Source organism: Lepidochelys olivacea (genome assembly GCF_965140295.1).
Source record: "Lepidochelys olivacea isolate rLepOli2 genome assembly, chromosome: 3".
Lineage (NCBI taxonomy): Eukaryota > Metazoa > Chordata > Testudines > Cheloniidae > Lepidochelys > Lepidochelys olivacea.
The window spans coordinates 37,762,344-37,789,981 of NC_140413.1; the positions used below are offsets into that span (position 1 = coordinate 37,762,344).

General features: G+C 39.4%; 1 protein-coding gene across 1 annotated transcript in view; it reads right to left on the reverse strand.

Moving 5' to 3' along the window:
* SNTG2 (syntrophin gamma 2) overlaps positions 1-27,638 on the reverse strand; it is a gene marked incomplete at its 3' end in the record, with an annotated part of 518,636 nt that overhangs the window by 215,012 nt on the left and 275,986 nt on the right. The window contains exons 5-6 of the mRNA XM_084623596.1: positions 9,594-9,637; positions 9,431-9,472 (exon numbers count right to left, since the gene is read on the reverse strand). Of these exons, the coding sequence (XP_084479722.1) occupies positions 9,431-9,472; positions 9,594-9,637 (86 nt within the window). The remainder of the gene's footprint in view (positions 1-9,430; positions 9,473-9,593; positions 9,638-27,638) is intronic.

Genomic DNA, 27,638 nt, shown 5'->3' on the forward strand with positions numbered 1-27,638 from the left:
CTGAAACTTCCCCTCTGATCTTAAAAGGCCATTATACCCTGTTACAAGGCATTTTTAAAGAGAGTCCTCTGTCAGCGGTTACCACATTATGGTATCTTTAATATTAGATCTGGTCACATAATGAAGAAATTTAGTCATGAATTCAATGGGGAAAATGAACAAGAAATTATTTGATCATCTATATTAAATACATCACATCACTATATGCCCATACATATACAATTTCTGACTACATTCCAACGATATGTGGGCTGTGGATAAATGGTGGTGGCACAGCATAGTTTGACATCCTACAGACTTTTCTAAGATATGGAATTCTTTGCATGGACATGATCCTTGCCAACAATGATCTGTCAATAGTCTAAAACTAAATGTAAACAAATAAGAATCTTGTTAAAGCAATCCTTTAAAAATGTCATATAAACCTAGCCTTCCAACCTTCCCCAGACCTCTGTAACATTCTAGTTTCATCCAGTGTAGTACTACAGAAAACAATATAGTGAATGTGGCATACTCTCAAATCTGTCAGGTGACAGAGACTGACAAGGCCAGGAGCTCTGAGATGAAAGTAAGACACTGACAAACATTACTTATGTGGTGTCAAAAGGCCTGACCACACGCCACTGAAGTCAATAGGAATCTCTCCATTGGCTTCAAGGAGGTTGAATTTTGCTTTTTGTAGGAAATTGCCATTGAAGAAAAATAGGTGTAACAGACTTAAGCTTTCAAATAAAGTATTAAAGGAGGAAACAATGCACATTCACTCCTTGTTTTAATAAACATAAATGACTTCCAATGCCAAGGAAGAAAAAGACTGATGAGAGGGTAAAATAAGGGCCTTGAACTGTGAAAGAGACAATTGTATTTATATTCCAGGTTTAGAATACCATTTATCAGAAGAAATGTGTTCTGTTTGTACTATATAAAGTGACAGTCTGATAAGCCATTACAAAGGCAAAATAATCCTTCACCATCTCAATCAAACAAAAACTGTATCACCATTTCCTGTCTTCACCTCTTTGAATCTCATCAATCATATTTCTAAAAATAAGCTTATTTTCAAGGATATTTAATTATTTTCAGTACTTCAGAGTCTCTTGTACTATTTATTATACCAGTATCATTTCCATCAGTCTTCATCTTCATGTTTTCAATTTTTCTTTCGGTCATCAACATTCTTGAACTGAAGTTTTCAAACTTCTTATCTGCAGCAATTGTAAACTCACTTGGAATACATCCAATCTTTTACCAATATCCATGGTGTTTTGAAGGCTGTCATGATTTGATGAGCCAGACCTGTGTCTTCTGATAGTGTAAAAATGAAAACATACATGGTCTCAATGCATACAGATTACACCAAGTTTACAATGCAATTTCCAATCTTCCCAGGAATTGTTTCTTTTTTGTTTAGTGTATTTTAAGCTACCTATAATGAATGTGATCCAGATAAAATAATTAAAGACATAACATTCTAGAAATTGTGAAAATAAATCTCAGAGTGCATTCCTGTATAAGACAACTCCATATATTCTAAAGCCTTGATCCAAGAAAACACTTAAATCCCATTTACTTTGATGGGATTGAAGCACTTGCTTAAGGATGATTGCTTGACTCAGGGCCTAAGACAGGAATGAACATACAGAGCCACACCTGGCCCCCACTGTGGCCAATTTGTCTTTGTCTACCAACACAAAGCTGCTTTACTGGTAACCTGAGGATTCCCTCTGCATATTTTGGTACTTTTATCTGGTTGTGAGATGCCTATGGAACAGTGGCAGTGAATGGGAAGCTAGAAGAAAAGGATAATGGCAAGAAGAGTGGTGAGAAGGACTAGGAAAAATGGAGGAATTAAGGTGCAGAAGAATCAGAACAGATGGCATGGTAAGGTAGAACTGACATGACAAGTTATCAGGTGGCAAAGGACAAATGGATAACAAGAGAAAAGACCATCAACACCAGCACCAGGGACCAGACAACTAAGGGCACTATAGAACAGGAATCTTTTAGTTCATACCCACAGTGTCCACGTGGGGGAATTACAGCGCAGCACTTTGGTGCACAGTGCTATCTGGAACCCTATAGTCCCAACTGTGGGACAGTGTAGGCAGGCCCTAAGAGTGTTGATATGGAGAAAGGCAAGCTCTTCTATTAGGAGTAGAAAAGGACAGGAAAGACTGTTTGCTGTGAAGCTGTATTCTTGTTGCCATTGCTGCTGGGAGCTCCAGCTGGCTGTTGGGCTTTCAGGGGAGCTGGGAGCTTTTAAACTCCACCCCTGGAAGTGCTGGTGGTCACACAGGAGGCCACCTATGGAGGTGCTGCCAGCATCAGTCATCCTGAGGTAGGATCCCAAGGGCTCCAGTTGTGCTTCAGAGGCCAAAAAGGCCCTGTTCTCCTTACCCACTGATGGTGCTGATGGCCCTTTGCTTAGATCCGAAATTAGTGTTTAATTACACATTTATCCAAACTGAATACCTGTCACTAAACTACAAATGAACATATAGAGGAAACCTTCAGCTTAAAAAAAGAGAGATAATTTAACAGTCTGCAGTTGGCCATAGCTCCTCCCTAGCTGGTGATTGGACTAGCAATTATTCTGAAATGGTAAAAATTAATAACAAGGAAAAAACTATCTAAGGTCTCCCTAGGACTAGAAAGACTAGAAAGTTTCCCTGACATTCTGAAAGATACAAAGGGAACTCTTGCAAACCATTTTCAAAGTTTACAACTAATTAGATTCTACACCATGTGCTGTGTTTCAGGGGCCATTGTCCCTGAGCGGCTTAGCTCCTTGTTACGTGATACAATATTGTAGCAGGCAGTAAATGATCAGAATAAAAGTGAGATTATGAATGTATTGTGTAAACCTTCTGCCAGGTGGTTAAGAGCAGCAGTGAGGGCTGGGTTCAATGTATCTAGTGTTCCTCTTCACATATATATGAACTGACTCAAGACCCCTCTCAGAAACCTAGGAAAAAGAAACAAACCCATCCTGGGTGTCCTTAACAGCCAGAACTTCCCCACTTGCAAGCATTCCAAGTCTGTTTACAAACAAGTGAATCTTTGTTAGAGGGAAGGGAACACATTCATAAATGTGGGAAAACACAGCAACCAAATATGTGCGCGTGCGTGCGCGCACACACACACACACACGCACAGCATAACAACTCCCTTCCAGCCATTTGGCAGTAGTCCACATAACTCCCTTCCTACCCACTGGTGAGACTGTCCCATAGTTGAGAGTCCCATGGCTGCACCACATCACCCATGTACCAACCCTACTCATGATTTGCCTCAGTGACACAGTTGTCCAATTTGCAGGTATATCTCCAGTCCCACGGGAGATCCTTGACTGGTTCCACCTCAAAGAACTACCACTTAAACTAGCTTAATGATTCAGCTTTATTAAGGTGCTGTGTAGGCAGATAAAACTCTATACCAGCACTTGTATCTTTTTACCAATAGAAGGAGTAGAAAGCTGTTTTTTCCTCTGGAGCTTTTGGCTACATTGTTTAGAATTGTTTCTGTACGTTCTGTCTAGGTTTCTTATTAGGTAACACATATTGATTACACAGAGTTCCTAGATATACCACAGACAGCAGTAGTATTTCTCCAACCTTCCTCACCAATGCAATGTAACCGAGATACTATGCTGGCTGGTTGAATGAATATTTCTTGGCATTTCCTGAAACAGCCCAAGGAGTGTGGCTCCTCCCAGTTGATGGGAAGTGACTCTGTGAAGAAGTTCAGGATAAGAGTATGCTTCCCGCATCAGGAGAAAGGGAACTTGTCCTGCTGATGATGTCCAAAACAGAAGCTCCAGCAATAATAAATGGTTGGGGTTGTGGTTCTGTTGCTTACTGTGCCTGTGTTTTGGGGATTTGGCCTGACTAGGCTTATCCACCAGGAAAGAGACCGTGAGGTCACATAACAGTACTTTAATCCTGACCTAGGATCATATCTAGATAAGAAAGGGGAAGTTCAGTCTCTTTGCCCATTCAGTCCTTCACCTTTTTGATGAGACCATCAAAAGTTAGTGCCATTACTGCCAGCTGTAGGGGTGTTTTTTTCAGATGTGAAAACTTGTCCACCAGGAACTAGGTTTAGGCTACCATTATTCATTTCCACATAGCCAATGAACAGTTGTCAGCTGGTGAGCACTTTTAATCACTACCGTGTTAGGTTGGGTTCCAGATAAGTGCTGTATGTAGTCTGAAAATGAACCAGATTTAATCTTGCATACAATCAGGCTGATCAATCAAATGTGCTATAGCAAACACTATTAGCTTAGAGAGATGGTAAACATTATGGTGGTGTGTGCTTTAAAAACACATTTAATAACGGCAATAATAATGGAACAAATCCTTAGGGGAGCTGAGCATTCTGCATTCTTACTGATAACAATGAGAATGCCTGTGCTCAGCATTTGGCCCAATAATTATGATACATGTCAAATAAGGCACAAGTAGTATCATTACCCACTGCTTGTCTGGATCTATTAAACTTTATTGTTTTAGGCAATACTTTATTAAGTTTGATGGTAAAGTTTTCTGCACATGTCAAAGTTCCTTCCCCACTCTGAACACATCTGAACTAGGGTACAGATGTGGGGACCTGCATGAAAAACCTCCTAAGCTTATCTTTACCAGCTTAGGTCAAAACTTCCCCAAGGTACAAAATATTACACCCGTTGTCCTTGGACTGGCCGCTACCACCACCAAACTAATACTGGTTACTGGGGAAGAGCTGTTTGGACGCGTCCTTCCCCCCAAAATACTTCCCAAAACCTTGCACCCCACTTCCTGGACAAGGTTTGGTAAAAAGCCTCACCAATTTGCCTAGGTGACTACAGACCCAGGCCCTTGGATATTAAGAACAATGAACAATCCTCCCAACACTTGCACCCCCCCTTTCCTGGGAAATGTTGGATAAAAAGCCTCACCAATTTGCATAGGTGACCACAGACCCAAACCCTTGGATCTGAGAACAATGAAAAAGCATTCAGTTTTTTACAAGAAGACTTTTAATAAAAAATAGAAGTAAATAGAAATAAAGAAATCCCCTCTGTAAAATCAGGATGGTAGATATCTTACAGGGTAATTAGATTCAAAAACATAGAGAACCCTTCTCGGCAAAACCTTAAGTTACAAAAAAGATACACAGACAGAAATAGTTATTCTATTCAGCACAATTCTTTTCTCAGCCATTTAAAGAAATCATAATCTAACACAAACCTAGCTAGATTACTTACTAAAAGTTCTAAGGCTCCATTCCTGGTCTATCCCCGGTAAAGACCAGCATATAGACAGACACACAGACCCTTTGTTTCTCTCCCTCCTCCCAGCTTTTGAAAGTATCTTGTCTCCTCATTGGTCATTTTGGTCAGGTGCCAGCGAGGTTACCTTTAGCTTCTTAACCCTTTACAGGTGAGAGGAGCTTTCCCCTGGCCAGGAGGGATTTCAAAGGGGTTTACCCTTCCCTTTATATTTATGACAGCACATAAAAGTAGTAACTCTTTGCTTATAATTTTTCTAGTCTCCAATGTGTGATTTCCAGTGGTAATGGCTTTAATGACATTTGCCCAATTATCCAGCTGTCTGAGATATTTCTAAGGTGCCTATCACCATGGTATCTAAGCATTGACAAGTATATGACAGGAATTACATAAAAGAGTAATGTGTTCTATAGTAAAAGGATAATTCCGTGTTTTATAATGTTTTCTTCAAAAGAATGCAACCACAATTCATTTAAAAAAGAATACCCTTTTCAATGAAGCAGAGATAAGTGAATTTGTTTTTCCCCAATGTGAAACTTCCCTTCAATTATGATAAGACAGATGCTCTTGCCATCTCAGTTCTATAAAACAATAAAGAAAACCTCTTTTGATCATTTTTCTTTTAAGTAAAACAAATGCTCAATCAAATACATGGGCATAATAATATCACGTAATCTTTCTGATCTACTTATGAGAAATCGTATTTCTCCCCCGAATTTAAGTCACTGGAAGACGGTCCTTTTTTTGAATACCCCAGATGAATGTTCTCAAAATAAATGTTCTAACTAGAGGTAGTACGTTGTTCTGTCTTCTATCATAGTTCCATTCACTTTAAGGCTCATAAAAAACGATACAAAAATCATTGGAATTAGGGCATCCCAAAAATTAGCTCGCGTCAGCAAAACAAAGGAAAAGCAAGTATGTATGTATCAGACTTTTTTTTTTTTTAATTTTCTACATTCCCAGTTCAAAACTATCTTTGACTTTTACTTAGGAAACTTGCTGGACTAAAATGGAACAATCCTCTCCCCCTTGGACTAACCCTTACATACTTTATTTGGCAACAAACAAATGATCTTTCTGCACATCTGATACATGATTTATATCTGGAACTGAAATTCTAAATTACTGTATATTAGCTATGCTTTCTCTATTCCTCCCATTCCCTCCACTACAAATATTGTATTCTTTACATCCAAAAGCCAAGCTAAGGCATTTATGGAAAGACTGAATAATCCTTATTAATTACACATTATGTTTATTGACATGTTGTTTTTATTTGTATTCCGATAATATCTGGAGGTCCTCATGACAGATTGTGCTAGGCACTGTACACATACAACAACATAAATGGTTCCTGCCTCAGAGAGCCTGCAAGTTACGAAAGGTCATGTAATGTCTTATCATCAAGTCACAGCTTCACATGATACTGTTCACTCTGTACATTAGTATTTGCTGCTGAGATATCCCCATGTTTTCAACAAGATAATGCTTCTTTGGAATTAAGCAGAAAAGTTACTTGATTCTGCAAATAGCAAAATCTACTTGCTTAAATGTATTCTCTACTCCTCAGCCCTTACAGGGCTCAATCCTTCAAGGTGCTGAGCACTACTACAAAATCTTGAGTCTACTCCACTCCTGCTGAAGTCAGTGGAAATGGAGAGTGATCAGCACCGTGAAGGATCAAGCCCTTTTCCCACAGGAGGACACAATTTTCAAATGTGAGCACCTAAAGCTAGGAATCCGATTGTTTATAGAACCAACTTCAGTGCCTGATTCTGTACTGCTGAAATCAATGGGAGCTTTGCAAGACCTATCAGATGGGCATTTCAATATATTCTCAATGCTGGAAGGGCTCTAATATGGTAGGTAGATTTTCTACCTTTTTCTTACATATGATGTAATGGGTATCTGCCCCACACTCACCCTGCAGGATTTAATGCAGGCCAGATGAGCCAATTAACCAATTAGGCAACTAATTAAGGAGGCTCAGCTGAATAGGAATAGATGGTTCCTATAAAGCTCAGGAGTTGAAAGCAGAAGGGGCTACTGGAAAAAAGTGGACACTCCCATGAGGAAGGGAGGAGTGAGTAGGGACTGCAAGCTGCAGTCGCTCCTTGGGAAAAGTGAGGAGACTCTGGGAACTGGTAGGCCCAGGAAGAAAAGGGGAACCATCAGTAGGAAGCAACCCAGGGAGAGAGCAGTGAGGCCAGAGAGAGAGAGAGAGAGAGAGAGAAGGCCCAGACTGCTGAGCTGAAGGTCCCTGGGCTGGAACCTGGAGAAGTAATCAGGCCTGGGTTCCCCTATCAGCCACTTGGTGAATGGCACTGAAGCCATGAGCAAGAAGACTGCCTGGGACTATTGAGAAGCTAAATCCACCCAGAAGGGGGAAACACAGATAGACACTGTGGTTCCTGAGGCTGCAAAAGGGGCTTCAGGGGGACAACAGAGATGGAGGGATTGGCATTGGCCTCAGGCTAATCCCCAGAGTACCAGAAGGTGGCACCAGCCCAGTGATGAATGGTGTATCCCATCAAATATGGGAATAGCAAATTGTTTTCAATGTATTCATACTAGATTGTGAATGCATATGGAAATTATCTTTTTGATGTTTACAACTGTACCATAGACCAACTGACAATGCATAGTCTTCATATTTTCAGCAGTAGGTCTTAAAGAATAAAACTGTTTATTCTTGTGTAGGCACATGGATGTTGTCATAAATATAAAGGGAAGGGTAACTACCTTTCTGTATACAGTGCTATAAAATCCCTCCTGGCTAGATGCAAAACCTTTTCACCTGTAAAGGGTTAAGAAGCTCTGGGGGAGGGGGAGAAATCGATCTAAGATATGCAACTTTAGCTTTGAGAATAGCGTATCTGAAGTCGACGCATCTTAGATCGACTTAGAATCACCTACTTCACGTCCTCGCGCTGCGGGATCGATGGCCACCACTCCCCCGTCGACTCCGCTTCTGCCTCTCGCCATGGTGGAGTTCCAGAGTCGACGGCAGAGCGATCGGGGATCGATTTATCGCGTCTACACTAGATGCGATAAATCGATCCCCAATAGATCGATCTGGCGGGTAGTGTAGACATGGCCTCAGATAACCTCGCTGGCACCTGACCAAAAATGACCAATGAGGGGACAAGATGCTTTCAAATCTGGAGGGGGGGGGGAACAAAGGGTTTGTCTGTCTGTGTGATGCTTTTGTTGGGAACAGATCAGGAATGCAGCCTTACAACTCCTGTTAAGTTAGTAGGTAATCTAGCTATAAATGCGTTAGATTTCTTTTCATTTAATGGCTGGTAAAATAAGGTGTGCTGGATGGAATGTATATTCCTGTTTTTGTGTCTTCTTGTAACTTAAGGTTTTGCCTAGAGGGATTCTCTATGTTTTGAAACTGATTACCCTGTAAGGTATTTACCATCCTGATTTTACAGAGGTGATTCTTTTACCTTTTCTTTAATTAAAATTCTTCTTTTAAGAACCTGATTGCTTTTTCATTGTTCTTAAGATCCAAGGGTTTGGGTCTGTGTTCACCTGTACAAATTGGTGAGGATTCTTATCAAGCCTTCTCCAGGAAAGGGCGTGTAGGGCTTGGGGGGATATTTTGGGGGAAGACGTCTCCAAGTGAGCTCTTTCCTTGTTCTTTGTTTAACATGCTTGGTGGTGGCAGCATACGTTCAAGGACAAGGCAAAGTTTGTACCTTGGGGAAGTTTTTAACCTAAACTGGTAAGAATAAGCTTAGGGGGTCTTTCATGCAGGTCCCTACATCTGTACCCTAGAGTTCAGAGTGGGTAAGGAACCTTGACAGATGTCTTAATGTATTATGAGCCATTTTCAAGCGTGAGTAGTAGCCTTATGAATGGTTTATATGAAAGAAACTTTTCATTTATTAGAAAGATAATGTCAGGTGTCTGAACTGTGTTGCAGCATCTCTTTCCTATGGATTTAAGCAGTTTTTTGTGCAGTATCTATTTTGTAGTGATATAGTGTGAGATCCAGATCTGATTGAAGTCAATGGCAAAGTTCCCATTTAAGGAAATACAAGCGCAGGGCCATACTGAATACAACATGCCATAATTTTCATTATTTTTATATGCACCTCAAATATTTCATCTGGTATTAAAGTATAAAAGTTACATAAAACTTACCACTTCTTCATGGGTAGCACTTTCTACATTTATGCCATTAACCTAAAAATGAATATACCATAGAAAGAAAGTTATTTGTAACACATAAATAACATAATAAAAATAAACATTAAAACTTGCTTAAAACATGTATGTGTATGGAATAAATGTACAATTTACTGACCTGTATTAGTGCATCTCCTATAAATAACATTCCTGTTTGGTCAGCTGTGGGGGTTACAAAAGCAGTATGTTAAGTGAAAGACTTAAATAATGACATATATTGCTTCAGCACTTGTTTAAGCACACTGTTTGGAACAGTGTAACATTTTAAACTAATTTTCTTGTGAAAATGCCAGTGGCATAATGATCAGGAATCATCCAGTAAACCTAATAGATTGGTACCAATTTTAAGCAAATTAAGAGAGTTACTTTCCATGCACAAAGGACTTATTTAATATGGAACACAAATGTCATTTCTCACTAATGAATGATTTCATTAAATTATCTGGAAAGTGTGATTCACATTTTTCATTAGTCTTGCTCAGACAGTAAAACAGAAATTCTAGAAGCTACTTAGCATCTTTTTTTTTTTTTGGCCTGGAACAAATTTACAGGAACTGGTATAATTAAAGAAGCTGTGCCTAGAATTTAATAAAACTATTAAAGATTAAGTTTGAATTTGGTCTGTTCAGGAGAATAACACAACATATTATATCAACCAATTTGCATATTTTTCTACATCATGAAATCAACAGGAATGACACCCTGGAAGGGCACACACAACAAATCTACTTCAAATGTGAACGGTCACTTTTGGGGGGTGAATTTCTCCAACTTCTGAGGGCATGAGTATTCAATGTGCATTCAGGGAGTTTATCATCTCATAGAAGAGGGTCGGCTGTTCACACTCTGATCCTGCAAACACTGATGTGGTTAACCTTAAGCACCCAGGTAGTCTCTTTTTTTATGTAACTCTTTTGAGACTACTCATGTGCTGAAATTTAAGCACACATGTAAGTGATTTCAGAATCTGGGCCTGAGACTTGCAAGATTTTAAAAAATATAACACTCAACTTAATATTTTGGGAAAGTGAAATGGAGGGAAGGAAGACTGTGACCACACAGTTGTTAGGGGGCTTATTCCTTCACCCACTTACTTCCCTGGTCCTTCTCGCATGAACAGAGAGCAACAATACCGAAAGTCCAAAGGTGCAAACAATTCCATGCTTATTGGGGTGAACTTCCAGCAAGCATGATTCCAGTTTCCTTCCTTAGTGTTCCCCTTCCCAGCTCTGACACCACAGAGCCTTACCTGTGGCCCTGTTCCCATTCCTGCCCTTAGCTAAACATGATTCCAATTTCCCCAGCCCCATTCCCTGTTCCCATTTCCCCCACCACACACACACACAAACTTCCTGATTGACTGCAGACTATAAAGTAAAACTTGAGCTCTGCTTAGCTTAACCAATCATTTTCCTAAATTTAACTAACCAATCCTAACATATTGTAACATGATTATTTTACCAATTATATCCCACAACTTAATTAGTTTACACCCAGCAAAATTAATTATACAGCAGACAGAAACAATCACAGAACCAGACAGAGATTATACAGACAAACAATAGGTAAATGGGGACTACAGTGATAGAACAACAAAGAAATGAGGATTTCACATCCCAGCTATTGATAAGTGAGTTCTTGCCAGACAGGATGCTATCAAAGTAAGTTTCCTTTTACATTTTCTAAGCACTTCCCTTTCTCTGGAGGCGATAGGCATTATCAGGACAGGATTGTATTCCTAACAGCCCAATAGCACCTGATTTCAATGTGACTAGTTTGGAATGTGAGGATGTGACTGTTCGCTTCCCAGCTTATGGCTGCCTCTGCTGCTTAGCCAAGGGCCTTAGCCTAAGCACAGGGCCTCAGACTGTCACAGTAAGAGAAGGCCCTTACACCAGCAGACAGTGATTTTGATTCTTTCTTTTATACCTCTATAACCAGCCAAGTGATAAGAATACACTTAAATTCTTAGAGTATAGGCTTTTACAGACAGATGTGAATATCTATATCCTAACAACAGTACTTTCTCAGCTTCTGCCATATTGGATTTGACAATATGAACAATGATGCTTTCATTCAAAATAGTTTTGTTTCTGAAGACATCAGGGTTGAATTTAGTGCCATCACTTTGGTTGGATAAAATAAATACCTTTACTTTATTAATCTAACTTTACTTGATATTTGTTAGTATTTATTAGTATTATTAATAATTACAAATAATATTTATTATTAGTATTTGTTAGCAACATTTAATTATTTCTTGCATTAATCTATTTCAAATGACAGCTTGTATATACTATTAATGTAAAGTAAATGTTTTTTGGGGATTCTAACCTACCTTGTATTTAAAAAAGAATAATCATGCTTGCAATCTCTGGTGTGTATGTGTATATACACCTCTACCCCGATATAATGCAGTCCTCAGGAGCCAAAAAATCTTACCTTGTTATAGGTGAAACCGCGTTATATCGAACTTGCTTTGGCCTCGAGCATTTCCGTTATTAATAATCACTTCCCGCCCCCTGACTGACCCCTCAGAACCCCCGACACATCAACCCCGCCCCGCTCCTTGTCCCCTGACTACTCCCTCCAGAGACCCCCCGCCCCAACCACTCCTCCCAAGACCCCACCCCCATCTAAGCCCCCCTGCTCCTTGTCCCCTGACCGCCCCCTCCAGAGACCCCCCGTCCCTAATCATCCCAGGACCCCACCCATACCCAAGCCCCCTGCTCCCTGTCCCCTGACTGCCCTGCCCCCAGAACCTCCAAACCATCCAACCCCCCCTTCTCTCTGTCTCCTGACCGTCCCCCAAGACCCTCTGCCCCTTATCCAACCCCTCTGCCCCAGCCTGGCACCCTTAACACATCACTCAGAGCAGCGTGTCAGAGCCAGACACTCTGACGTGCTGATCCAACGGAGCATGCAGCCCCGCCCCCCAGAGCACTGCTTTACCGCGTTATATCTGAATTCGTGTTATATCGGGTCACGTTATATCGGGGTAGAGGTGTATATATAGTCAGCCTATAGCAAGGGAAATGCAAACAACAGAAACACAGGATATGTCTATGCTGCAGTTGGGACAGTATAAGTAGGCACACCCAGGCTACCTCTAATCATGCTAGCTCACTAAAAATAGCAGTGTTGCTGTGGTGGAATAGGTGGTGACACAGGATAGCCCCCTGTGTACCTACTTATGGTCCCAGGTGGGATTGTACTCAGGTGGCTAGCCTGTGCCACCACCCATACCACCACAGCTACTTTGCTATTTTTAGCAAGTGTGGGCAATCAAAGCTAGCTTGGATATGCCTACATGTGCTGCAAATGCACCTCCTAATTGCAGTGGTCAGAAAGGTGACCTGAGTGAGTTCCACTGAGAGAACATCAAAATAAGGCACTTAGCAATAATAAGTAAATGTTTTAGTTTCTACATAAAAGCCATGCTGTATGCTTGATTTTTGTGCAAACTTCCTAGTGACATTGGTGAGAGTTCTGCTCTGGATCGAGATCAGTAAATGGCCTAAAATTTATACTCCAGTTCATAAGTTTAAATTTAAAATGGAAGATGGCTTTCTCCAGAATGTGATTGGCAGTGATGAACCAGATTCTAAACAACACACCATTTAGTTACCCAGACAACAGACACTTACAAGTATGTACAAGAAGACGAAACACAGGTTAATATATTTTCCTGGATCAAAAAGTAGATGAATGCATAAACTTGGAAGGCAGAAAGTACTGCAAAATAGGTATATTTTAAACTTATAAAGGCATTACCATATCCATGCTTTCACAAGAAGCACTCCATCTACAAACACTGTCTTATGCAGGTGCTAAAACAAATTGAGATAAAATATCTAGCTCCTATTGAAGTCAATGGAAAGATTCTATGGAAAAAGTCCAAAATGTTGTTTTACTTCTCCTAGACATTCTAGATCTTGCTGACAATTGGATACCAAATTTTAATTTTTATTGACATTTTGATTATAATTCTTTTTGTTCCATTACAAGAGTAAACCATTTTCAGCTGGTGGATACTGGTTTTGTGTGTGACTCTATCTAGACATCTTTGGGCAACAAACACACCAAAAGGAGTCTAATCTATGTGAAGGATAGTTTCACAATTTAGAAAATGCAGACACCAGTGCAAAAGCCATCCTGAATTTACTTCATTCCAACAGTGAAATTGAACTTGAGAGTAAATAGGGAAGTCTTGGTATGAAGGAATCACAAGCTACCATAGGCCTTTCATTGTGTTAGACACCTCCTCACCTCCTCTAAGGGAACTGGGAGGGGCAAAGGAGTGCTGGACACATGTTCCTTCCCCACTTTCATCTGCAGAACAAATCTTGTGCATGGGAAGAGTACCACCAAGTGTATTCTTCACAGAATGAAGGAATGGAGTAGTAGGTGTGCTACCCAATAAGCTAAGCAGAGATCATAAACATTCCTTTCCCTGCAGTGGTGCAGTTCCACACTGTCCCCAATACGTCAGTTCCTATGTGTCTCTATAGAGCTGTTAGGAAGGATATGTCAAAAATAAATGACCCATGGCATAGCTGCAGCTGGCCCAGGTCAGCTGATTTGTAGAGCCCTGCATGGATAAAAATTTATACCTGTGGATGCGGATATCCGTGGGTATAAATCGGTATTTGTGGAACCGCAGGGCTTTCCCGGGAACCACAGCCACAAAAGGAGCAGAACGTGGGGCCGCCACTCCCAGGAGCCCGCACCCCATGCCAGCAGCTCCTCTGATGTGGCTGTACTGCCCCCAGCTCCACCCCCATCCCTTCCATGCAGCTGTCTGCCTTTCCTGTGTGGGGGCGTGCACGTCGCTTGAACACAATAGTATGGCCAGTGGGCAGGGCTGGGGTACAGCTGCGCTGGAGGAGCTGATTTATATCTGTGGATATACGCACCCATGGATATAAATTTTTTATCTGTGCAGAGCTCTACTGACTTGGGCCCGCAGGGGTATAAAATTGCAGCATAGGCATTTGGACTTGGGCTGGACCCGAAGCTCTGAGACCCTTGCCAGGGAAGTGGATCTAATAGCCCTGGCTCCAACCTGAACCTGAATGTCTACACTGCTATTTTTAGCCCTACAGTCTGAGCCCTGCAAGCTCAAGTCAGCTGACCTGGGCTCTAAGACTCAGTGCTGCAGATTTATCACAATGTGGCCTTACCCATAGTAACAGACAACCAGGGGAAAGAAAATCAAAGCCAAATATTCTACTAGAACTTCAAAATAAGAAAGAGATTGAACCTAGTAATTATCAGTTATGTGTAGCTTTAATCCCTTATAAAACATGGACCAGTTGAGAGAAGCATCTCTAGCAATTCAAAAGATAATGGAACAATGAACAGTCAGCATCATGCCAGACAAACCTGATGACATTTACTGATTCTCTGAAGAAAGTGATGTTCCTGAACTTCACTAAAGCATGGGGATATACTATTTTACATAGTTATACCTGAAAAAACAGTATTTCAGGCTGACTTGAACTGAACAATTTCTGAAAGAAAATAAGCACAGAGTAATGATAAACAGCACTGTATCATGTTTTACAGGAATGCTTAGTGGTTGCCTTAGGGATTAGTGTTAGACTCCCTCTTACTCAACATCTTCATTAATTATCTGAAAGAGGAATAAACAGTATACTAATTACATTAATAGATTATACTAAATTGGGAGGAAAACTTCAGGGTGGTCCAAAGTGTTTTAACTCGGAGTAGTGGTACAAAATGGAAAGAGTTTATTAGACCGTGAAAAACTCTCTCCCAAGGCAAGTAGTAGAAGGCCATTCAACTCAGTAATTTAAAAATAGACAAAACATTATAGTGTGAGAAACAAGCCTTCATCAGATAAGGGATGGACTGAAAGAACTAGCAGTTGTTTTTTCTCTCTCTGTTTTGTTTGGTTTTTCCCATTCATTAGGACTGTGGATATTGCATTTGTGTTAGTATAAGAGGGCTAGCCATAAACTGCAGAAGGCCAAATTATCAACAGTGTGAATGCTAAATAGTACAAGCACAAACTTCAGCACACCTATGCAAATCCTGACTTCTACCTTCATATTCTATGCACAGAGTTAGCATGCACAGACAGGAATTGACACATAAGTTAGTGTGTATATTTTCAAAGGTTTGCCACGATACCCCATTTCTTGTAATATACCTATTTTATTATGTTTAAGTGGTATTTTTGGGAAGTGAATTCTAATAGGCAAACAGAATAGAAGTACTGTTAGGGCATTCATTGAAATAGTAGCATCCAAATCCACTGCATTCTCAACTGAATTTTTAGGAGGTATAATATGCAAACACATTTAGAAACATACAGATCTTTTTAGTATGATTGCCATGGGGCTTATGAATAGGACATTATCTTTATCCTGAATGGTTAGAAATATAATTGCTGAAGTTTGCTTATTTTAATCCAAAGGGGAGCAATTAATCACCTTTATTTTATATTATATTCAAAGTAGCACTGTTTCAGCCAAAACTCTGCCTTGATAGTGTACAGTTCATTAAAGCCAAACATTATCAGATCATGTTCATTCTCACTCCATTTGTCCTGAGCAAACAACCCTTACAAGTCTTTAATCTCTGTTCCTGGCAACAAGCTTTTCTTGGCTTGTTCTTGTCTCCTATTTACATACAAATCTTTTCTCCTATTCATCGTATGATGAAAAGCTGATAACTCACCCCCTAAAATGCACATAAAACATTTCCCATATCATCATTTTAGAGCTTCCAGAAGGAATAATATTAAGTAAAATAAGTGTGAATAAATTTTTTTTAATGACTGACATTTTTTAATATACTAAAGAGGAATTAAAACACCATCTACATGATATGGAGCAACTCTCCATCATGGTAAAGAAAAATCTGCCCTAGCTAGATAAGGCCACATTATCCAGAGCTGAATATGTGACTGCATGAACAAATGCATTCTATATATTTTTAAAAGTCCAATCCTGAATGTGTCATGTACTCTTAGAAATATAGTGTGTAATCCTTTCCACAGCTGTAGCTGCAGTGTATGTGTGTATAAGAATGGGAAAGAAAACCAAGCCAGATTTCCCTTCTCTCAACTAGCCCAAGACCTGATACCTGGTGCTCACAAAATCCCACCTCCCTTTTGGGGCACCAACCAAAGTAGCCAGTCTTCCAACCCCCAGAGGCTGGCTGTGAGGAGAGAGGAGAAAGGAGAAAGCCAGGGCAGGCTCACCCAATCATCCCTTGGATCTTGCACAAGGATGAACTGTATTTTGTAAAGTTCCTCTACATGTGGCATTTCCTAACTTTCAAGTCTTTTTCTTTGCAAGCAAAGTAACATTATTTTAACATATTTATTATGAGAAAAAACAAACAAAAACCACAAGTGAGCAGTTTTTGCCTAGCATATTGACTTTAGTTATGGATCTGTCTATCATCATATCTGATTTCAATTTCTTCTCCCAAAATGTAATAATTCCTTTTGATTTTATAGTGAAACACTGTTAGTAAATTTAGCTCATTGACTCTTGTCAATTTCCTCTGGGAGAGGGTGGTTGTCTGAGACATAGCTACAAATGGTTGTAACATTGTTTAAACTTGCATTGTAGACAAAGTTTTAAAGAAGATGGATATATACTGTAGAATCTGGAGAAGAAGCCAAAAAGAGGAGATGTGATTGTTGTGTACTAATGGGTCAAAGACTGTAATTAAAAGAAAAAGGGAGAGATTCATAATTTAAGGGAGTTAGAATGGGATGATGATGTGGAAATAGACTCAAACTAGGAACAGAAAAATTAAAGTATAAAATCTTTTTAAATAAGACTCATACAATTTTAAAAAATGCTCAGGGAAATAATCAAGGCATAACTAGCTTCTGTAGAAAACAGATGCAACACTTAGGGCAGAATATATAAACAATAGTTTCTGCTTTATTTTCGGGCCTGGAATTCATGACACAAACAAGGTTAATTCCAGCTATGAAAAAAATTGTTACATTATACTTAATTATGTTTGGTTTTGGGAAATTAATACATTTGATGGAATTTAGTCCAATTACAGAACTTCAAAATTTGTTCTCTGTTCGCTTTAATTAGGAATTCACCTGATAGAAACTTATGAAATAATTTTAAAATTCTTAAATGTAAGAACATTTATCTACACTAAGGTCACGTCTACACATGAAAGGCTTTGCCAGTATAGCTATACCAGCATTGATCTCCTAGTGTGGATGCATCTTACATCGACAGGCAAAACTGCTTGTATGGCTTATTCCTGATCCTTGCCCACCACCCCAGGTGAAATAAGCTATACCTGCAAAAGTACGTTCAGTTTTTCAGGTAATAATATGCCTACACTAGCTTTTATCAGCACAACCATATCTGTCAAAAATCACACCTCATTGATAGAGCTATTCAGGCAAAAATTTGTAGGATAGACCTAGTTAAAAGAGATACTCTGGCATTTACTCCAGCATAATTACAGTGATAGATATAATATAATACCTACTATTTTATAAAAAATATAATTAGGAAAGCAGGACCTGGGGAATAAACCAAGCAGTTTTAAAAGAAATAAATATATTACCTAAGTATGATTTTCTTGGCAAGAGGAAACCTCTTAGAACAAACCTGGTTATTTTATTCTAACTATGGTTTATCTATTCTTGCTTACTACTTTTTCCCACCACTAACACAGCTCAAAATATAGTTTTATAGCTTTTATTTATTTACTGTCCCAAGATTACTATAGTGCTAAGATAAACTTATTGAGAGGAGAATTGTATGAATTTGTAATGCTGTGAGCCTTATTTCACACAGTATTGTTGAAATGGAAAGGAGAAAGCAATTCCTACAACACAATAATAATCTCTGACCTTACACTAGTATGAAATAAAGCTTATAAACCATATATAAATTCCTAGAGCAAGCCTGTAGAGTAAGTCTTCAGCCAGACTACCTCAGGATGTAATTGCATCAGATTTCACAAACCAAGTAGGATCAGCCCTACTGAGTACTTGGATGGGAAGCCCTTAAAAGTAGACTGTGAATAGACAGTGATGTTATTGATTCAGTAAGTTTAACTCTTCCCATGATTCAATACTGAACTAGTGCCCTAACATGATGTTAGGGGGTCATTATGGGGATGTCTACACTGCAATGAAATACCTGCAGCTGACCCATATCACCTGACTGAGGCTTGTGAGACTTGGGCTAAGAGGCTGTTTAATCGTGGTATATATATTCAGGCTGGAGCCTGATCTCTGGGATTAGGGTGACGAGAAATCCTGATATTTGTCTTACATAGGCAACTATAACCCCGTCCCCACCTCCCCGCCACCCCAAAAAAAGGTTGATTTTTCACACTTGCTATCTAGTCACCCTATCTGGGACCCCACCCCACCTTGTGGGTCCCAGGGTGACCCGAGCTCCACAAGCCCAAGTAGCTGATGGGTAGCCAGCCGTAGGTTTTTAACTGCAGTGTAGATCTATCCTATGTTCCTAGGACGAACAGTGCTATTGGAGAGAAAATAGATGTAAAGCCAAGTTCCTTACTCCCAACTACTTGTGGTCATTGAAAATCCTTTATCCCTTTTTTATAAAGGCAGAGATGTTAGTCTCAGGATATGTCTATAATGCCCCACAGTTCACACTATGGGGGTATGAATAGCATTGTTCATCAAAATGTTGCACTGTAACTCCCCCATGCGGATACTGTGAATTAAAAGGTTCTGAGTCTGCATTAGTGGTTTCCTGTTTGAAGAGGATTACATTAATGTGAACTAGGAATCTTTTAATTCACACCCATGGTGTCCACAGGAGGGTGCTTGCAGCACTTTGGTGTGCACTGCTATTAACCCCCTCACTGCTCACTCTGGTATTTCAAACTGTGGGGCCGTGTAGGCAAGCTCTCAGTGTTCTGGCTAAATTCCAATGTGAGTAATTACTTAAATTCCTGATTTAAATTCGCTGGGAATTCCAAGTAGAGCTGATGGTGTTCTTCACTTCCTGTCCTAAATTACTGTTAACATGTGTATATATACATACTGTTTTTTTTCAAAGAAAAACAGCAACCTTTTCATTTGAGGACAATAGAGAAACATTATTTTTCTACCTTTAGTTCAGGGGTGTCAAACCCATCTGTGGAGAGGGCCAAAATCTATTTTTAATTATGGCCTGTGGACTGGAGTATAAATTTACTCATGCCAATAGAAGGACTGCAAACAGAGCAAGGGTGCATTACAGCATTTATGTAAAAAGAAAAAGTCCCACAAGTCCTCCTTTTCTTTTTGCGGATACAGACTAACACGGCTGCTACTCTGAGACCAGCATTATGTAGTAACTAAACTTTAAGTTATCAATCTTTATTCAGACTAGAGCTGGTCCAAAAATGGTATTTTTCCCCCTCACAGAAATTTGCCACAACAATGACAAAATATTCATTTTTGCCAAAATGCCATAGAAAACTTTGTTTTTTTTATTAAAACATTAAAAAAATGGCTGAAAATGGGAGTTCTAGTGTGTCATTCTGTTCTCTTGTGTATCATTGAATCGCCGGATGTGGTGAATAACAGGAGATGTAGACTAGCTTGGAATCCCAGCCATAGAGGAAGATGGGAACATGAGAAGCAAACTACAACCCCCAGGAGGCATTACAACTCACATTTTCAGACAAAACATTTCAGGTTGCAGCAGAAATATATTTCAACACAAAAGTCAAAATTAGACATGGAAAGCAGATACTGGGAGGGGCGCGGGGGAGTTGAAAACCTAATTTCATCAAAAGCAATCAGACCAGTCCTGGTTCATAACTTTATTGGCACATTTAACATGTTGAAGTAGGAAAACATATTCCCTTCTAGAATCACCACTATTAATGACTCTTCCTTTCTCATCTTCCTTTATATTTGTCTGTCTTTCTTACCACTGCATTCCAATACAGCAATTCACAAATTCACTCCCGTCCTATCTATTTCCACATTCCTGCCGTCCTATCTATTTCCACATTCCATCCACTAAAATGATCAGTAATTATATTGTTAATTCCTACATCCAAAGTGTCACCAGTAAGCTTTGAAGTTAATATTCCAGTGAAATTAATTGGATGCAAGGCCGTTCATACATCTCTGAACTATTATTTCAGGCTGTCTACAGATGCAGGCAGACAATCCTACATCATTTTGACTTGGTTAAAGTTTTCAGCATGTTCTTCACTACTATGGGGTTGCTAGATTTTTTTAATGAAATCTTAGATTCCAAATTCTGCATATGCCATGCCAGCCCCCCAAATTAAAAAAAAAATGCTTCAAGAGGAGCTGATCTGTTGTGAATTAAAAGGTTCACAGACAAATATTTGCTACCTCTGATTTAGCTGGTCACTTCTCCTTTCCAGATGATGCAAAGAAATGAGCAGATCTTTGCAGCAAACTGCTTGTCATCAGAGTTCCCTGAAAAAATGCTGATCTGTTGTGAATTAAAAGGTTCACAGACAAATATTTGCTACCTCTGATTTAGCTGGTCACTTCTCCTTTCCAGATGATGCAAAGAAATGAGCAGATCTTTGCAGCAAACTGCTTGTCATCAGAGTTCCCTGAAAAAATGCCTACTTTCCCCAAAGGGCTAATTCTGAACAAGATTTTGCAAGGAAAACTAATACATCTGGAATATAAGCAATGTTTAATATTCTCACAGGGATCTGTATTAACAAGGGTAAATATAGTTTTTGTGTAAACAAATATAGTTCTCTATGAAACAAAAAAGATAAAATGAGACAAACATGAAGGTCCAAATGGAAACTGGGATCAAAAGGTGAAGTGAACATTTAAGAATTCTACTTAAAACGTCTTAAAGTCCCACGATAAAAGCCTATATAAGGAACTAGAATTTATTCAGAGCTCTTGGCCTGGATGGTTTCATTAGAAGAAGATTTCTGAATCCTGTTGAGAAATTTGAAAGAAACTCCTACCTGTCCTGATGGAATGGACTGAAGAGAGATGGTACTGTAATGATCCTCTGGGTCTCTGGCCAATATTACCTTATTTCTCAGAGGGCCTATAGGTATGCATAACTCAACCACTTCTACAAGTACTGGGCGTGACCTGACTCGGACAATGACCAATGCAGAGGTCAAAAGAGTGGGAGACTATTAGAGGTGGTAGGAGCCTTGGGGTCAGGGAATTTTGATAGGATGTTGATAGGCCTGCAGTGCCAGTGGAGCATTGTCATATTTAAGCACTTTTTTCCCTAAGTAGTGACTTTTTATTACAGGCATTCAAAAGGTTCTCTGATATTGGCAGGCTGGTGGTATGAGCTTCTACTGCAGTTTGGCATGTTGTTTGGGAGACATGCCAGAAGGCACAGCAGGAAGAGGGACTAGTCTAAGTTTCTTTAATATACACAGTGAGGGAGTTGAGAGGAAAGAAATTCAGATAACAGGATCCTCAGCCTTACCATTTTTTGCAGTCTGGCTATTTGGATGTTCCTAAAACTAGAGACTCTTCTACCATGTTTCTGAAGTGGAGCTAGAGAAATCTGGAAGCTGAAGTGGACCTAGAGAAACCTGGAGCGCAGGATCTGGTCCAAGAGATAACTATAACAGGACCACTTGGAAATAGTGACCATAATATAATAACATTTAACATCCCTGTGGTGGGAAGAACACCTCAACAGCCTAACACTGTAACATTTAATTTCAGAAAGAGGAACTATGCAAAAACGAGGAGGTTAGATAAACAGAAATTAAAAGGTACAATGACTAGAGTGAAATCCCTGCAAGCTGCAAAGACACTTTTCAAAGACACCATAATAGAGGTATAATTTAAATGTATACCCCAAATTAGAAAAAAAAAAACACAGTAAAAGAATTTAAAAAGAGCCACCGTGGCTTAACAACCATGTAAAAGAAGCAGTGAGAGATAAAAAGGCATCTTATAAAAAGTGGAAGTCAAATCCTAGTGAGGTAAATAGAAAGGAGCATAAACACATCCAAATTAAATGTAAAAATGTAATAAGAAAAGCCAAAAAGGAGTTTGAAGAATAGCTAGCCAAAAATTCAAAAGGTAATATCAAAATGTTTTTTAAGTACATCAGAAGCAGGAAGCCTGCTAAACAACCAGTGGGGCCCCTGGACGATCGAGATACAAAAGGAGCACTTAACGACAATAAAGTCATTGTGGAGAAACTAAATGAATTATTTGCTTCAGTCTTCACGGCTGAGGATGTTAGAGAGATTCCCAAACCTGAGTTGTCTTTTGTAGGTGACAAATCTGAGGAGTTGTCACAGTTTGAAGTGTCACTAAAGGAAGTTTTGGAATTAATTGAGAAACTTAACAGTAACAAGTGACCGGGACTAGATGGCATTCACTCAAGAGTTCTGAAAAAACTCAAAGGTGAAATTGTGGAACTATTAACTATGGTTTGTAACCTGTCCTTTAAATCAGCTACTGTACCCAGTGACTGGAAGATAGCTAATGTAACACCAGTATTTAAGAAGGGCTCTAGAGGTGATCCTAGCAATTACAGACCGGTAAGTCTAACGTCAGTACCAGGCAAATTAGTTGAAACAATAGTAAAGAATCAAATTGTCAGACACATAGAAGAACATAAATTGTTGCACAAAAGTCAACATGGTTTCTGTAAAGGGAGATCATGTTTTACTAATCTATTAGAGTTCTTTGAGTGGGGTCAACAAATATGTGGACAAAAGGGGGATCCAGTGGACATAGTGTACTTAGATTGCCAGTAAGCCTTTGACAAGTTCCCTCACCAAAGGCTCTTATGTAAATTAAGTTGTCATGGGATAAGAGGGAAGACCCTTTCATGGATTGAGAACTGGTTAAAAGACAGGGAACAAAGGGTAGGAATAAATGGTAAATTTTCAGAATGGAGAGGGGTAACTAGTGGTGTTCCCCAAGGGTCAGTCCTAGGAACAATCCTATTCAACCTATTCATAAATGACCTGGAGAAAGGGATAAACAGCGAGGTGGCAAAGTTTGCAGATGATACTAAACTGCTCAAGATACTTAAGACCAAAACAGACTGCGAAGAACTCCAAAAATATCTCACAAAACTAAGTGATTGGGCAACAAAATGGGAAGTGAAATTTAATGTGGACAAATGTAAAGTAATGCACATTGGAAAAAATAACCCCAATTATACATGCAATCTGTTGGTGGCTAATTCAGCTACAACTAATCAGGAGAAAGCTCTCGGAGTCATCATGGATAGTTCTCTGAAGACGTCCACGCAGTGTGCAGCAGCAGTTAAAAAAGCAAACGGGATGTTAGGAATCATTAAAAAAGGGATAGAGAATAAGATGGAGAATATCTTATTGACCTTATATAAATCCTTGGTATGCCCACATCTTGAATACTGCATACAGATGTGGTCCCCTCATCTCAAAAAGGATATACTGGCATTAAAAAAGGTTCAGAAAAGGGCAACTAAAATGATTAGGGGTTTGGAACGGGTCCCATATGAGGAGAAATTAAAGAGGCTAGGACTTTTCAGCTTGGAAAAGAGGAGATGAAGGGGGGATATGATAGAGGTATATAAAATTATGAGTGGTGTGGAGAAAGTGAATAAGGAAAAGTTATTTACTTGTTCTCATAATACAAGAACTAGGGGCCAACAAATGAAATTAATGGGTAGCAGGTTTAAAACAAATAAAAGGAAGTTCTTCTTCACTCAGCGCACAGTCAACCTGTGGAACTCCTTGCCTGAGGAGGATGTGAAGGCTAGGACTATAACAGGGTTTAAAAGAGAAACAAGATAAATTCATGGAGGTTAAGTCCATTAATGGCTATTAGCCAGGATGGGTAAGAAATGGTGTCCCTAGCCTCTGTTTGTCAGAGGGTGGAGATGGATGGCATGAGAGAGGTCACTAGATCATTACCTGTTAGGTTCACTCCCACTGGCGCACCTGGTATTGGCCACTGTCGGTAGACAGGAAACTGGGCTGGATGGACCTTTGGTCTGACCCGGTTTGGCCATTCTTATGTTCTTATGTCTCAGCCTCTAGGGATGGAATCCTCCAATGCAAACCTAATGGAGAAGCAGCTAGACATAGTGTCTAAGCTGAGTTTGCAAGGATGCCCTCCTAATGTCTGCTCTCATCACCATGGATGTCAGGAAATCAGTTATGAAAGGAAAATAAAAAAAGGAAAATATAGAAATTCAGACAACCATATCCTCTTCATTTGATCTAATCTTTATGGGGCAAGAAAACATTTTAAGATAGAAATGGCTGTGTGTTTATTTCTCAGTTTATAAATACCCGCCATGTTCCACCTTAAGAGAAGTGCCATGTCAGGAGGAGAGCAGAGTAGTATTTTTTTTAATTATTTTTATATATTATTTGAAAAATATATCTTAACAGCAGTTGGGGATCCTTTGAGATTGAAGACTGTACTGCGTACAAATGCAATATATTTTTATTTATTATTTGAAATATATATTTCACAACTACATCTTGTGAGTTCCATCTTTTTTTGTTTTTCTGTTGCAACAGGAAAAGAAGCAAGTATTAAGTAGCAAAAGCAACAATTACACTTATGAGTGCTTATGTCTACAGCTCCAAAAAAGCAGTTCTACCTGCCAGGAATAAGTAATGCTCCATTAAAACTCAGCGTAACTCTTAGTTATAATAACAAAAATGCAGTCTTTCTAGGGGGAATGTTGAAATAGGCTGGTTAGGCTCTGTACGTTTTCTGCATATGCGCTCTATAGAAACCGAAGAAATTTTCCAAGCCTAACAACACTTTAAAAACCATTACAATGTTTTATTGGTAAAAAGAAATGGTCAGCTGTGGTTTTCTAATAAATAGATGAGGAACTGAAGCTTCACATTTCTCTAAGTTTCTAAATCCATTACTTTGCATAAAAAAAGGAAAAATGAGTCTCTTCAAAGAACTGCAATACTCTAAAACACACGGGTTAGCTCCAATATGGACATGATTAATATCACAGGTCAAAGGCTTACTGAACTGAATAATGTGAGACCATATCAAATAAAGTTATGAATATTTAAAATTGTATAAGGAAATAAAAGGAAGGTAGTCTGGCATCTTCAATCTTTCCTCTTGAAAGATTTCCATTAGATCCCATTATCTACCTTAATAGAATGCAAGAAAGGGAAAGAAAACCTTGGGATGAAAACTGGGAAACAGATGACAAACTGAAGGGAAATCAGAAACAGGAGAAAAATGTTCATTAAATGAGTTACAAAAAAGGAAGAGATATAATAGGAAATATAATCCTAAAATAGAATAAAAGGTCTCTGATTCAAAAAGGAATGAAAAATTAGAACATGTACAAGACCAAAAATAGCACTTTTTGAAGTTGTACGTCTATTACCAAAGGATTATATCAGCTATCTTTTACCGATACATAGCACTTCATCTCTAAGCCACCCCACCTGTCCATATTTTGTCCTTCAGTCAAAAATGCTGTCCCATGTCTGACCATTCTCCTGTCCAAACACATCCTGATGCATCTGCTTCCAGACTTAATTAGTTTCTTTCTAGTAGCTTAGAAAGTTTATTGTAGTAGCTGCCACCCTAGAATGCTGGTCTCAGAGCAAGGATCCAACCCCCAAGTTCCAAACTCTCACTGCCTTCACTAAGATTCTACCTGGTATTAGACACACCTAATTGAAAGAAAAGGAGGACTTGTGGCACCTTAGAGACTAACCAATTTATTTGAGCATGAGCTTTCGTGAGCTACAGCTCACTTCATCGGATGCATACCATGGAAACTGCAGCAGACTTATTTAGTCTCTAAGGTGCCACAAGTACTCCTTTTCTTTTTGCGAATACAGACTAACACGGCTGTTACTCTGAAACCTAATTGACTGAGGCAGTCTGAATGGCACAGGGTACAAATCCATCTACATGGGAAAATTCTCATACATGAGACATATCCCTGTGTCACATAAATTAGCCACAGTCAGAGGTTGAAATATCTAAAGTGCTTGGAACAAACGGATGACCAAAGTCACTGGAATTCACCAGCATTTAGTATTAATTGTAAATTCATAGATTTTAAGGGCAGAAAAAACATTATAATCATCTAGTCTCTGCTCCTGCATAATACAGGCCACAGAACCTCACCCAGTAATTTCTGCATCATGCCCACCGCTTCTGTCTAGATAACTTTCTAAAAGATTTTCTGTAGTTTAATCCTGATGTAAAGACTTCAAGTGATGGAGAATCCACTACATCTTTGGGTGTAAGTTGTTCCAATCTTTAATCACCCTCACTGTTAAATATTTGCACCTTATTTCTCGTCTGAATTTGTCTAGCTTCAACTTCCAGTCATTGCATCATTTTCTGCTTTTGTCTATGAGATTAATGTTGTTCCAGTGATTAATTACCCTCATTGTCAAAACATAGTAATTGCTGAGTCTAATAAAAATATGTAAACTATAATTAAAATAATCAACAATATCAGACGGGACTGGGGAATAGCTAATGCTGTACCTATCTATAAAAATGGCACACAGGTATGTAGCTTCCTTGCTATGTTTTGCGCTTTACAGAAGCAGTGCTCAGAAGCACTCACAAGCAGAAAGATGGTCAGCATCAGAGACAGTGGCTCAAAAAATGAAATGTAAACTACCTGCCTAACCTGTGTGCTTGCTACCCACATAGGCAGTGGTGGCTGGGACAGAGAAGAGGAAAAGGAGTTATTTGGCCAGAATGCCTAACACCTAGGGTATGTCTACACTGCAGATGAAGCCAAGGCTCTGACTCAAGTTTGAGCCAAAAGACCCCCTTCCATTAATGCACATCAGTCTGACTGAGGTCAGCAAGCACTCAGGACCCAGGTCCTAGGACCCTGCTATGGGATAGGTCAGAACCCTGTCCTGATGTGATTCCAGTCCAAGCTTTGTCATTTTTCAGTGTGGCCGCAGCTCAAGCAGCAGACCCAAGTAAGAAGCTGGAGTATGGATGTGTTACCATGACTGAGAGACCCAGGTATAGCAATTGTAAGCCCAGGTTTACAATGTACTGTGGATCCTCAAGCACAGATCTGGGTTTTCAAGGGTGTGTACACAGTTACCTGCATATGGCTGGGATTGCCAAGTTATTTGCATCCAGCCCAGACTAGCACAAAAGTATATTATTTGGGGGGAGATACGAAATTCAGCTTCCAACAGCACAAAGAGA